Source organism: Pogonomyrmex barbatus, unplaced genomic scaffold (assembly GCF_055798465.1).
Source record: "Pogonomyrmex barbatus isolate J1 unplaced genomic scaffold, ASM5579846v1 scaffold5, whole genome shotgun sequence".
Taxonomy (NCBI): Eukaryota; Metazoa; Arthropoda; class Insecta; order Hymenoptera; family Formicidae; genus Pogonomyrmex; species Pogonomyrmex barbatus.
In genome coordinates, this window is record NW_028297149.1 from 11735086 (window position 1) to 11750553 (window position 15468).

Consider the following 15468-nt stretch of genomic DNA (forward strand, 5'->3'; position numbering starts at 1 on the left):
ATTGACGAAATTTAAAATTTTACTTTTATATATAAAATTCTACTAGAATATGTCAATTAAGTACATAAAAAAATAAGTAGCTTGAGAAATAATGAATTAAATCCAGGATTTGTTATTCAATTGAAATGAAGTCAATTATGAATAGAAATACATAAAAATTCAGTTGACGGAAAGATTTCCCTATTGCAGGACATCCTTATAATAAGGAGGCATAATTATTGTCGTCCCTTGAGAAGCGAAGGCTCTTAGATTGCTCGAAGAGAGAGAGAGAGAGAGAGAGAGAGAGAAAGAGAAAAGCTGTACGAGGTACATTCATTAAATTACGCCCTTGCTGCCGTTCGCTTCCTTGAAGTCATCATATTGAAATGCCTTGTTACAAGCATTCGCAAATAGGAGTACCGCAGACGTTGAAAATGTCAATGTTGAAATCGCAGGCATTATACATCTCTTCCGCATTGTTAATTTATAATTATCGTGACTCGAAAGTTTGTCGAGACTTTGAAACATTCTCCCTAAATATAACTTTTACAGTACAACACGTGCAATTATAAAAATCGTGAGACTATAAACCGAAGTATTTACAGAATGCTCTGTCGAGAGAAAGAAGTAAAGATTAAGCCAGCGTATCCTTTATCGAACAACGCCCTGTGCGTTACCGTAATTATACTGGAGATCCCCTTTTGTGGCTCCAGCAACATCAACCTTGGCTTTTCAAGACAATGAACCGTGTCTCCAACGGGAAACAGGGAACACACTCTCACGTTGGAGTCCGCACTCTGAATTATACCGCGTAGCTTGCCAACTTTTCAATTTCGAAATTGGACGACCGCTTCAAAATTGCAGGAGGCTTTCGATCTTTCCAATAGAGAGAACTCGAATGGTTGGTTTCTTCTTCTAAATACAAATGGATCAAATTGTAAACGCATTATCGCGCGCTTTTATTCTACTGCCTTTCGTACGGCACACATAACAGGCACATTTATCGCATTTATGACGATTTTATACGCAATAAAAACTTTACACGAGTTACCATTTGTTGTACAACAACATAATTTACGACTTATTTTATTTTACAAAACAAACAGTTGTTGAGATACGAATAGTTTTCGATCTATTAAAATAACAATTGTATGACAAAATATTGTTTCCATTTAATTTCACGGATTTCTTTATTACATAAAATTTTAGATGCATTCGATACATTTTATATATACTATATAAATTCTAGTTACAAAATCTAGATACAGCTTGCGTATCTCAGATGCCGATTTGCAAGTTTCATCAACGTCTTGACTTGTGCCTTAATAAAATAAACACATATATGTAGATATTATTGCACCATGTGGAAATTTCACTCAGCTGCTACATGCATAACTTCTGATCTGTTTGTTTCAGTACAGCGATCGATTCACGCCCGTTCTCCTGATAGTCTCGCTCGCGGGGATTAAAGTATGCAGTCCAGATGGAAAAGTGAGTACTATAGATGCATACTGTAGTTACTCTCGCGGAAAAGGATACCTTGCGTTTGTGCGCCGGTGTTGTTATGGAGAAACCGTCTTGCCACTGCCTACGGCATCCTCCAAGATCAAGCTCATCCCCTGAAGCTTCGCGCAAAAAGTTTGTTTCTCTCTCTTTTTTTTTTTTTTTTTTTTTTTTTTTTTTTTTTTTTTACAACAACTGCATCCTTTCGCATCGTGTTACCTCTGGATACAGAACGGAAAAAAATAATAAAATAAAAAACGAACGTTTTATTATCGTTATTAATTTTAAATCGTTGCTTTCGAATATTTAAACTTAAATATTTTTGTCGCAAATTTTAAGCAGAAAAAAAATAATGTTCCTACGAGGAACAATTTACAATGTCAATTTATGATTGACAAGAAAATCGTAAATGAGAAAAAAAAAATATTTGCATATGGTTGCGTCTGTCGTCTGTCAACAATTCCGAAACATAAGGGAATCGTCATAAAGGTCCTCGTTAAAAGAGCAAACGATGAGGGGGTAATACAGAGGGTTAAGCTTTCACCAGATGGAAGTTGAATCGTGATGCGGGAAGCCTAATTTTCCGCGTTCTTGAATTCGCCGAGTTCGATAATCCTTGTGATACTTTGTAAGACTCCCTTTCAGGGCGACCTTGGAACGTCAATCTTTTAATGTTGAAGATTGCAAGCCCCCCTGTTCTCTCTCTCTCTTTCAAACGAATCATTTTCACTGTATTTCGTTGGAATATTCATGTGATGAGAATACAAGGACGATCAAAAATATAATAAAATAATTAACTCAAAAAAAATCCGAAAAACTCGTTGCGATCGCGCAGCCTATTTGAGTCGTTTATTATATTTTTATAATATGAGAAATAAACGTGGATACAGTAAAGTTATCGTAAACCGAAATTTCGTAATCCCCGATTCGAGGATTAAATTCAAAAACCATCTGGACATTTCTTCTCCAAATCCAACCAGATATAAAACGTCGCGTCGCGAGAGAAGAGGCGGAACGAGAGTAATCTCGTCGCTGTTCGTCTTTTATTATTTTCCGGACTTTAATTGGGAGCCCGTAATCCTTATCGCATCCCTGCCAGTAATATTTCGAAGTTGGCTCGCCATACACCGACCACCCTCGCGCGATCCGTACTCGCTGTGTTCACGAGCTGTACAGAACATATCGATCCTTCGAATTAGTGTTTTATTTCGAGGGCTTCTCCTAAGCTCCCGCTTTAATTTTCTACCTGAAAAAATCCTTACTTCCTATCCTCGATCTTCGGTAAGCGCCTCTTAAAAACGCTCTCGTGGAACGTTTATCGTGGCAGATGACGAATAAAATGTTTCTCAAGTAGATTTTTAGCTGTCGTCGAACGTCGCAAGGTTTTTCGGTCATTCTTTTTACTCAAATTTTTCTAAATTGTTCAAAATTAAATTACATAAGATGTTATAAAGAACAAGTGTATGCAAGAGAGTGAAGAAAACTTTCTCTTCGTAATCTTTAAATTATTATTTATTAAAATGACATTAGAGCAAGAAATTGTGAGAAAAAAATCCAAGCATTGAATAATACCTCCAAATTTTTAATTATAATCTCAAACACGTTTGTAATAATGTTAGCACGCTTTACAGTAAGTAAAGTTCTCATGTAATACGTATTTAATAATGATAAAATGACATCGATACGCGTTCGAACTGCCATATTCAGTAAAGGAGTAATTGCCGATTTTCATATTACAAACTGTAAGATATGGGGAAACTTTCCGCGAAACTCACGCCGAATGTACGTGACCGTATGAGATGATTAAGGCGAGAATGGAAACTTAGAGAGTTTAATTAAACTACGATCGACCACCTTAGATAAGCCACACGAGACTGACCTCATTCGATATGAATGTGAATGCTGGCTCCCTAACAAAATTTAACTAATCAAAGTGTTTTGTACATTTGAATTTTATGCTCGTTTTTCTACCAAATTTGTTTATCGTACCGTATAATTCATGTCAAGCGTATCTCTCCACACTCGAGTTATCGTTGCACAAAATCGCGATTATCCTAAATCGCTCGTGCACCGCTCATGAAAATTCTCCGATGAGCGCGCACTCTTCGTGTGTATAATTCGTTAGAAAAATCGGTAGCCTAAAAAAAAATTATCCTCGGTGTTTGCTCGATGCTGTGACGAGAAAGTAAGAGACGTGTCGTCCTGGCGATCATTGAATTAGAGTGAGATATCAATGAAATGCACACACAAAAGATTCGATGGTTGTCGAGTTGGGGTTGTTGGATAAACGTACGATGACGAATGGTGCCAATCTTTGCGAACATGCGAGAGGGGGAGAGAGAGAGAGAGAGAGAGAAGGGGGAGGAGGAAGGGAGAAAGAGTAACGCGCCGCGAGGGGTGTATTTACCCTCCATCTGTGGATTTACTCGCGCATACATGGAAGGGCACTCCGCGATGATACGCACTCTCCCGCGCGTCTCATCCACCCACATCGAACACAGTGTCCATTCCAACCGATGCAACGAAGGAGGTACAGCCGTTTCGCTAATGATCATCCATTCCTTTAGCACCATTAAACCCTTTGCCTCGCCAAGCGTTAAAAAAATTCCTACGAACCCTCCCGTACTACGTATACCCCTCCCCGAAGTGGTGCGCTTCCGTGATTTCGTGACATGCGAAGCAGCGGCTTTGAACGCTCAAAACTCGCGCTTTGTGCGTCAAGTGAACCGATTACCCTAACGTTGCTGTGCTTAAAGCGCGCGACGCGAATTTTCGCTGTATCCGACTCCGACGCGACAGTTATTTCAGAGGCACCACGCCCGGTAAACATTCGTTTACCAAGCAATTTCTACGCTCGACATCTCTGAAACGACATTCTCTGAAATAAAAATTCGCTTATCTACGATTGAATTCTCCGGACGATTCTGTTATCGCGAGATCACGCTGCATTCGGTAAAGTAAACGAGAGAATAAACGACTCGTTTGTAGAAGCACGCAGCTCCGCTACGGGAGATCAACGAGGAGGAGTGGCTCGTATAATTTTTGAACTCATACATTTGCCGTGATCACAGGATATGTTTATCCTTTACCTGCGGATTTACTCGTGCATACACGAAACAGCACTCACGCCATAGCGCATCTCTCTTTTGCATATCTGCCTCTTTTACTCCTCTCACGCCGCCGATAGTATCATAGGAAGTATCTTTTCTCGATATTCGTCATAAAACTGACAATACATTGCTCGCTACATCTGGACACAAAAATATTTACGCTTAACTCCAGAAAATAAGCGAAAGAGAAAGAGAAAGAGAGAAAAAAATTGAGGAAAAAAATATATTTTTAATTGTTCTTTAATGAAAGTTTCGATAAAACTACCCGACTAAAATAAAATATATAAAAAAAAATCATCAAGAAAATCATCATTTATCTATCTTTGACAGCGATTATATATACGTTTACGTGCAACCTTGGCAAAGAGAGCTGAAACAGCGGACCCGGAAACTGAGAGTCATAAAATTTTTTACTGCAACCGAGAGCTTAACCCAAGGCCTTAAAATTTTTACTAGAGTCGAACGCAAAATCAAACACTTAAACATTTAGAGGTTTCCCATCTGCGCTACAGATACGACTGAAAGATACATTCAGTACCGTCTGTGGCAAGCATTATTACTATTTATAAACGTGTTCGTTCGAATACAGGTAAATTTTTGCTGTTCAATGCGCGCTTATCCGCATCGTTGAAGTATGCAAAAAAATCGACGTCGCTGTAAAGAATTAAAGAGAGGTACCGTTTTTCTCTGGAATAGACAAGAAACCTGATTTTTTTTATTCTTACAAATTTTTATTCCTACGAATTTTTTTATATTCTTATGTTACCGAAGAAATGAAAAATTCTTTCGAGATGCATTCGTTTATCGCAAATAAATCTTTTGCTCGCAACGGGATGATTCCCTGGGCGCAGAAGATACTCTTACGTTCGCAATCGGATTTCGCGATTTGCTGGGGATCTCCGATTCCAGGTATTCTCAAGGCAGGACAATGGGTAGGGGTTCGAGTAACCGACACAAATGCTGCAGCGACGTATCCCGTTGCAAAGGCGCAATAGTGAGTGAAGATGAAGCGAGTGAATAACGACGTTTGTCAGCGTCCTCCCGTAGAATATGACAAACTCGACGAAATCACCTCTAGAATGTTCGTTTGTCCTGCCAGAAGCGATTGGTAACGCGCATAGTTGTCTCGAGATAGTTAGTTCACTTCCTGTATTACGAGATGATTCTCGGCCGTAACAACTTTGCGCTACACAACTATGTTTCGAGTGGACTAGTTCAGTCAGAAACTTTGCCTAACGTACTTCAATCGAATTTTTAACGAATTGAATTTTAACTTCCAAGCAGAAACCTAAATCGACCGGGTAACTTTGTGCTTTGAGTGTGGTCGCTAACAAACTAGATTGCACCTGCCCAAGCCAAGATAAACTGATTATGTCAACCGCCAATCGGCTAAAAATATACATGGCGATTTTAACGTTCGAGATTTTTACATCGGCAATTCTATTAAAATTGTTATTCTTTAGAAGATTATCAATTTCTATGCATTTTAATAATAAAAAAGCAATTGTTGCCAAACATTATCGGTGTGTTGTTCTCGTTGTTATTGCATCACAAACGCGATTTCTACTCGCGTAAATAAAGTAACTTTTCTATACATTTTGAGCACAATAATAAGAGAACCAGTTTAAGTAATGTCCATCCAAGAGGCATAAGTAGAAGCAGCTTTTTACCAAGCCAGATCATTTATATCTTTCTCACGTAGAACTTTGCTACTTCGAGTAAATGCAGGCACCATGAAAAATTCAGCACGAAACTTGATAGAATCGCGGAGTATCCCTGCCAGGAAATGTTCTCCTACAGTACGATCATCTTTTCAATCACCATTCTACTCGTCCGCATGCTCTACTATGCTTATCTCCGCGAGAGAACGAATTTAAGGGAGTACCTCGTCTCGGAAGTCCAAAGATGAAGTCGTGTTTTCCCTTGAGATTGATGATTCGAGTGCGATAATGGCTTAAGCCAAAAATGCTACTTTGAGAAGATGAGTTTTAAATTTTAAAGACCAACGATTTTAGCGACGAGTCACCAGGGAAAGATATTCAGTATTATCAATTATTTAAACAAGTATACAAATAATTTATATTTTACATTTAAATTGCAAAATAATTCAATCGCAGAGAAAATTGCCACTGCGTTACAAAATTGCACGGCTCCCCTCGCACAGAGAAAAGCTTTTATACATGTCGAAGCAACTCCACAATCGGTACTACGTCTATAGTATGCACAAGAGCATGGTGCAGCGACACAATGGGCAGATAAATATTAATAGAACGTGCGAGCGAAGACTGTGTAAACATGCTCGATGTAATTCTACGGGACTAGGTAATAAAATATCAAGGGTGCACAAAGTGCCGTCGCGAGAAAAAACGCGAAATAAAAATTCTTGGCTGAAATATTGGTGAAATCTCACGAAAAGCTCCTTCGAAGACGAAAATTTTGCTCAGCAAACAAGGTATATTTGCATCAGATTTATAAGCGACTTTAAAAATCTACGTTTCAAAATAAGAATGGCATTTAAATTCGACGAGCTCCAACAATGACGCACATTATGTCACACATGAACCTCTATCGTTTCATCACTGAAGAAAATCGATACGTTATATCAATATAAGTTAAATTAATTATTAGTATTTGTAAAAGAAGTTTTTATTATTAATGTTTTACATTTCAATGAAAATTTTCCTTATAAAATTCTAAAAAATTTAAAAAATTTCTAAAAAGTTTTATTGTAATCTAGAGAGTCTCTTTCTCCTTGCCTTTTTTCTGAAATTACGATCATTACGAATCACTCGATCACTCGATCGAGATTCAACTATAAGATCAAATTTATCGAAGCTTGAACGTTACGATCTCGCAAAAAAAAAGCTATTGCGTTAGTGGATCATTAAAAGTTTTACAACATAAATTTAAAGACATCAACTTAAAACAAGCAAGTTTTTCGAGAGGCCGATAATTGGATTTCTATTTCTTTTCTTTTTTTCATCGCTTCGATTGCATCATTATTCAACAAATACAATAATATACAATTGTGGAGCTTCTTCGGTGCATATATTAAAGGCTTTTCCTCATTCGTGAAAAGACATAAATTTCTATATTGCCACTGTGGAGCTTTTTGCAAATATAAAAATTGATATCAATTAAATTAACTTTAAATTTAAATTGACATGTTATTATGTTTAGGAAAATAATTACGAAGATCAAAAATAAAATAAGAACGAACGTATTGTTAAGTGTATATATAAGTAATATTAACAACGCGATAAAAATTTATGTACTTATTTAATTATGCTGAAATAATTAAATTATCCTAATAGATATGTGATCGTATTAAATAACTCTTTAGTTATATTATAATCTTATTTGTCACTTAATTATCTTATCCTCTCAATTTAGGCTTACATGATATTTACTATAGTTTCTAACAAGCTATGATATATGTAGCAAGTGATATTTATGATGATATCCTGTTTAATGAGAACGCTAGTTTCTTGCACGAGTCTTAACCTGATACAACGCAACGTATACGTTTCATGGCGGAATTGATTTAAACGATTAAATCATTCAACAGGATGAGAGCAATAATAACACGCTCGTAAATCATTGTTATTTGCATGCAATGTGAAGCTTATTCTCGAAAATATTTCGGAAATTGCCAGTCAGAGACATTATTTTTTATTGTGCTAAATGTATCGAAAATTATAAATTAGCAATTATCAAGTATTAAACGTACCTTTTTATTATATTCTAACCGATCAAACATATAAAGAATTACATGTTCAATTTTTTAATTTATATATTTAGACATATTTGAAAATAATTATACATGGCTCTCAACATATACAAAGCAACCTATTTATTTTCGTCATTTTTAAGTGTACTTTATTTTTTAATCTTTCTTTCTTTCTTTTTACTTATTAATATAATATTAGTAAATATTATAATATTATAATATTATAATATTATAATATTATATTATAATATTTTCTAATGTTTTTTTCTTCGTTTCCATTACAGTGCGTGCAAATGGCGCACGCGTTAAGACGCATCTCTTACGCGACTTGTGAGCCGCAGCACGCCCAATTCAGCTTTCTGGCACGAGAACCCAGGGCCCACTTCAGCCTACAGTACTGTCATTCCTTTATCACCGAGTCTACAGAACAGGTCAGTAAAATCCGACTTTCTCTTTTTATTTCTTCCTTTCGCGGCATGCAGGATGTCACTCCGAAGAAGAGAGGAATATCCGAGAGGCGCGTTAATGAAATCGTAATAATGCAGCCAAAAATAAACCCGAGTCTTAATTGCTAAGGAAACGGAGCAGTAGTAAATACAATTACAAACAATTACAAATGTCTAAATGACGGAAAAATACATGTTAACGCAGACATCTGTGAAATAAATAGAAATAAACAGCATTTGAAGTGTTTTTAGGGCAGCTGACACTTTAAAAAATATCTTAAATAATCGGGTTAATATAAATCGTCGAAAATAAGGCGGGATTTTCGTTTCAAAGATACTGTACGTGACAGGTCGTCTCTTGCCAGTGGACAACCGCGTGCGTCTCAAGTGGAAACTGGAAACTGTCTCGTCGTTTAAAGCTGATGGATCGTTCTCTTTGGTTCCGACAACTCTGCTGGCATTTAGAGCCAAGCCGCACGTTTAACAAGTTTAAAATTGAAATTGCAAAACAAGAATCTGGTCTTGACCGTAACTCGAAAATTTGTTTTATATGAATTAACGAATCTATCTTGACGATAGATTCGTTACTACTAATTTTAAATAAAGAAAAATCAATTTATATTGTCGCTGATTCCGTTTAAGTTAATGTCTAACAATATGTTTTATTTTTACTTTTGTTCTAACTTATCGATGCGATTACGAAGTTTCGGCGTTATTATGATATCACCTCTATATGTATTGCGCTTTATCGAAAGTCATAACAATCGGGTATAAAAGCATCCGTGGGTGGAACGTGCTTCGATGCTGAGACCAGCGAATACACGGGAAATATCATCTCGGATGTCGATACATCGACGACTGCTGAATCCCAGGATCTAAAAGCCTCTTCCTGTTGTCTGAAAGATAACATCGCTCGAGGCTTCGAGGTCCGTCGACGATATCAGAAAAGATAGAACCGTAAGTTGGCGAAACTTTAGTGAGTTGAGAATAGTAGACTTTGCACTTGGAACTTTGCACTCTGCCATTGCCTTGACATTTAGTCAACCCTAATGGCGCACTCTTCGGATTAAACTTTAAATATCTTCCGCTGAATTAAGAACGTCATCATTCTTGAGGGCCATGGATCAAGCAAGCTTACCCTGATAGCACGGCAGAAAAGATGGCAAGAATAGGCGGAAAATGAAGAGTCTCAACGCTGGATATTTAAAGTTCATTGAAGCGGTTGACACTGCATCTTCAGTGCGATTTCCATAGAATTTCCATCTCTGTCAGGCAACCTGTCAACATATGGATCCACATCGGAAAAAATGTGAAATTATTTTACAGAGAAAAAAATAAAACAACGAAAGTTCGTGTGTATGAATCCTATTCATCTTTCATCATTGTTAGATAAAAAAAATTGGATTTAAAAGCTGACCGCATTCCTGTGATGTTCCGCATAATTTTGAGGAAATTCTTACTTAATTCGAAATTTCACGATTCGTCTCTCTTACACTGACCTTGAAGAGCACCTTAAAACGTACAGATTAAGCAGGTACCTGTGGCAGGTACAGACATTCCAAAGGAGGTATGCGAACATTCTAGGTACAGGTAGAAGTGCTCGTTGCAAGAAATACCTACGAGCAAATATAAGATACTCCGAAACCGTATTTGAGATTAAAAAAAAGAGACATTTACACCTAAGTACTTCACATCACCGGATCTGGCGCGAGCCCCGAGTCGGAGTTGAAGTCCGCGCTCGAGCGGCGCGTCGCGCTGACGGGTCAAAGAACGCGAATCGCAAACTCATGTGCTTCGTGCGGCGCTGGCTCTCTGTCGAGTGGCGTTCTCGGTCGTGGCAGGATTAAAAAGACTACGAGGACTACGTGGAAAAGATCGTGAGAGGGATAGAGAGCGATGGGCAGAGCGGGAAGACTGACCGACAGAGGAACAGAAAGAGAGAGAGAGAGAGAGAGAGAGAGAGAGAAAGAGAGAGAGAGAGAGAGAGAGAGATGGAAGACGAGAGACAACGAAGGTGAGAGAGAGAACGGGGACACGTGGTATTCAACAGCTGCCGTTGAACGTGTTCAATGCCGCGGTTGAAGCAAGAAAGCGGTCGGTCGGTTGGTCGCACCGCTCGGCTTCTCGCAGACCACGGTGGGGATGGAATCGTGTGGGCCGGCCGGAGCGGCAGTGCTCTCGCTTCGTGTTCCTCGTGGACCTCAGTCTCTCTCTACACGTACTGGGAGGTATTGCCATCGTCGAGCCGGTTAAACACGGTGGTATTCAGACTTTGCGGCTTTGCGAGCTCCCACTGCGCGAGAGACAACGGCGACGGCGACGGCGACGGCGGCACCGGGACTGGTCGACGCGCGTCAAAGAGAACGGGAAAGAGAATGTGGGACGAGGGACAACCGCCGGCCGGAGGTTCACCTGGTGGCATCTCACCCGCCGGTTGACAGCAAAAGGAACGAGTGTGGATCGGGTTCGCGCCTCTTTGAACCGTCCGACTTAACAAATGGTCCGCCTCCTCTCGCCCGCGTGAGTTTCCGCTTCCGCGATAGTATCGGAACGCTCGACTTACCACGCTGGCGAAGTAACGAGAGACTGTGATATCGACGCGTCATATTAAAGTAATATTATACATCATATAAAATATGTTTATTTCGTCGAACTTACTTCCATAGAGGAATGAGAAAAGAAGGAAATTTAAGAGAAAGAAGAAGGGGAGACGCGTAATTCGATCATCGAGTATCGCCGGGGATTAGGAGACGCGAAAAACTCTTAATGATCGTTTAATCACACAGTCCTTTTCTCAACATCACGGTTCCAGAGTAATCTCGAAACACGAGTGACTACAGGGGAGTTGCACGCCGCGAATGTATGCCGGATATAATCACGACGTCGGTAACAGAGGTCGTTTCGTGAGCGAGACCATCGGAAAATGGGTGTAAAAAGGGTGTACAGCGACTGCGTGTACGGTTGACAGACGACAAGTAAAAAGCGAGAAGCAGCTCGGTACTCGTTAACCGGTTTCCGCGGATCGGCATGCAGAGCGACACGTAGTCAGGGCTACACACGCCATCAAGCGTGGACTCACGCTCGTGCGATCCTTCGTGCGTGTGTCGCGCGTAGATCTGGGATCCCGCGGGTCCATTACGTCGTCATGCGATCGTCGTCACTCGCTAATAACATCGTATCCTCTTGCGGGAGACTCGGAGGATCGGCGGCCGCAGAGGAAGAGCCAGCTTCGAAATGACGACGGATTCTCGACAGCTTTCCTCAATGGATGTTCCTTCGGTGTTACTACATTTCCGTTACCGAACATACAAATACCGGCGTTTCCATTTGCGTTAATCGTACGAGGTTCTTCGAGTGGTGCTCATCCGTGTGCTGCTGTGAAATATAGATTGGTATTTAGTGACTTCAATAGACACACCTCATATTTTTGGAGAAAGATGTTTGGATGCGGCAAAACGCTTTAGCGTGCCTACATACCAGTGCTTCATGCATTAGAAAGTACGTGGTATAGTGTCGTGAATAACGTGTGATCGGAAAAATGTGTGGAATATCGATGTTAGAAACGCGAATGACCAGTGGTGAATCGTGTGGTAGTGCACAGCCATTCCCAGATGTGACAGTAATGTTGGATCGTTGCCTTGCCATTAAATCTAGATAAAGTCCGATCGCCGCTCAGTCTTCGTGTGCGGTCGGCGCTCAGAGAGGGAATATCTCCTTTTGTGAAAGTTAAGGGTAGCGGTATACAAGAAAATTCGACACGATTCAGAAGGACAACGTGCAAGTACAACGGTCGCTGTGGCATGAGGAGGCTTGCACGCAGGCGCAATATCCTAGCCGCATTCTTTGCGATTATGGGACGCCTTGGTAAAGGCTCGCAGAGTGCAACGAGGCCCATTTTCAGGGTGCATTATCGCAAGCTCGTGGACGAGTACTCGCAGCAGGAACAGTTGAGGTTCATGCCCGCGCTACCTGACTACATGTCGTATTGCTGTTGTCGATGTGGTCATACCCAAAAGCTCAAAGTGAGTTCTACTAGAACGGGCCTGATCATGCAAATTCAATTTTAAAACTCGTCGCGTCCGCTTATGATCGTTTCTTCTTACCTCGAAATTCAAATAATTCGTTTTTACGCTCATCCAGTGAGAAAAAAAGATAATTTCCGCTCCTAAATAATAGCAAATACCTTTTTTCGTCCTGCATGCATAACAAGATGATCTGGATATCGCCTCGACGCTTTGTGACGCAAGCTTTACCTTCTGCGATATTAACGGATCGCGATTAGGTCGCGGTACCGCAACATGACCCTCGGAGATGTGATCGGTGCAACGGTTAGAAAAAGGAAAAAAGTGAAACGATCCTCTACTATTTCACCAATGCAAAACGCAATCATTAATGGCTAGTGTCATACAACTCATCAAATTTGTCCAATATTTTTTCAACGCGAAAACGTAATGTTCAATATAGGCATAATAGGTTAAGTAAGTTGAAAATGTAATTCAAATGAGAATTAATTAAGTTTCTGGATTCATGTCGAAATTGTTCTTATAACTTCTAGTCGTTCAACTTTCTAACACCTACGTTCGTCAATTCTATCGGAGTCATTCAATTTGTTACGTATACGTGTCTCTCCGTTTCTTCAAGATTGGAAAGAGATTGGTCCAGGTTTGATAGTCACATTCCAGGATCTGCTAAAAGAGAGCCATCACATCGGATAGATTGCATACTATAGTCTGAAAGAACGAGAGAGAAAGAGGGAGAGAGAGAGAGAGAGAGAGAGAGAGAGAGAGAGAGAGAGAGAGAGAGAACACCTAAGCCCGGTAATACTACTATCGTACCAGAAAGAAAAAGAGCTAACGAGGGAAGGGGGAGAGTGAAGGGGGATAAGCCGTGGGATCGGACGAACGCATTCCTTGGCTTCATATAGCTGCTTGTAGCGCGAGATGCCTCGCTGCTTCGCTCGTTGGCTCCTTACCGATGGAGTATCTACACGGCATTGATGATATTTTAGCGACGATATACGAACCCTGTCATTATTCTAGCCGGCATTCATCTTCACCGTGAACATTTAGAAGCGGAGGACTTTGCTCGCGATATTAGAAAATAATAGAAATGTACACGTTAACAACGTGATGCAACTTCCATTTATCGTTTACCATCTCGTGACTCGCACTAGCTGCTACGCATCAGTACGCATCAGTAGTTAGATTATCTCGTATTGTCGCCAAATCGATTCAAACGAGCAGCTTCGAAAACCTGCGTACGACAATCGCCGTCCCTCCGTCGGCTCCTCTTGACTTCACAATGGAAAACCATGATTCGTGTCGACCAACTGTGTTGTCCCGCGGACAAAAGCCGAAAGTCCTCCATACCGCTGATTCACAAAGCGCCATTCGAATTTGACGAGTTTCCAATGATCTCCCAGGCGAGTTCACTATTCGTGAAGCCGCCAGGTGAATCCGCGCGAGGATTCATCCCGGACTCCCGTCGCCGACGTAGCCGACGTAGTCGACAAGATGTTTTCAGCGGAAAGAGAAAAACTATGAGAGACGAAGAGGAAACGAGCTATTTATCGTATTGCGCAAAGCGTTAGGGAGTTTCTCTCGACATCAATAGAGCATCTTGCACAAAAGGTGGCCCATTACCGTCAAGGCACCTCACATAGAGGCTCTCCGTACAATATGAACTCTCGAATTAAATGGGAAGCATAACTTATACCTGGTAGCTTCTCAATAACACATTACTTCCCCAGTGAAGGACTTTGTAATGGTCTCGTCACCGATTTTTCGTGCTATTCGGATCGGCTGCCAGTTTCTTTCGGCGTTTTTGTCGGCGTAGCGCCCCGAAGCAGATGTGATCTTCTTTATGCGTACATATGATTCTCGTTTTTCTACTGTGAACAGAACGTTCACTTTCCTCCCATAGAAACTGCCAATCGCGATTGGACAACTGACGCGATGACTTCGAGAAACGCGAGATTGGACACTGGTGACGAATATCATCGAGATTCATGTCTCTTATGCCGTGAACGTGCAATTTTGTTAACACCTATTACCGCAGAAATGACATACGGTCGTGGAAAATCTATAATGACGGCGACTCTTTTCTGCTCGACATATTGTCGGCCACTTGCGCAATTTACAATTTGAAATTTCTACGGTAATTCCAGATGGGGGAATACACCGTAAAGTGCCATTTTACAATGACTAGGCTCACTTCCTGCGTGCTTAATGCCAAGAATGACGTTGCGAGCAACGTGCAATGTTCATGCGCCGTGTGTCTCGAATCGAACGCACATGCATCGTCGAATGCATCGTCTCTCGCATTGGACGCACATGTCAACTATTTTTAACGTCGACAATGCTACTCCCCTTCGTGTACGATGCGCTACTACCGCTACGCTTCATCATTTTGTTCGGTTTCGCAATACGCATACTTCCGGTTTCGCCTTTTATTTTACTATGAAAATACAAAGTCACGATTATTAACGCGGAAATTTAGGGCTACATAAATTTTATTATCATGTAATTTAATAGAATCAATTATGTAATTATATTTATTTGTAATTTTCAACTGCTTACAAACATTATTTATATATATATATATATATATATATATATATATATATATTAACTCTTATATTAATAATTAATATATATAAACTAAATATATATTCAGTATATCCTTGTTAAATGATATTTGT

The 15468-nt window shown here is 40.1% G+C and overlaps 1 protein-coding gene across 4 annotated transcripts in view; it reads left to right on the top strand.

Moving 5' to 3' along the window:
* LOC105431608 (EGFR adapter protein) overlaps window positions 1-15468 on the top strand; it is a 63330-nt gene that overhangs the window by 33437 nt on the left and 14425 nt on the right. For 2 of the 4 annotated variants that reach the window (XM_089082155.1, XM_089082156.1), the window contains 2 exons: window positions 1396-1470; window positions 8607-8753. In XM_089082155.1, coding sequence (XP_088938281.1) covers window positions 1396-1470; window positions 8607-8753 — 222 coding nt within the window. Of the gene's footprint in view, window positions 1-1395; window positions 1471-8606; window positions 8754-10978; window positions 12791-15468 lie in introns of those variants that run through there. The other 2 variants (XM_089082157.1, XM_025219457.2) reach the window with 2 other exon arrangements.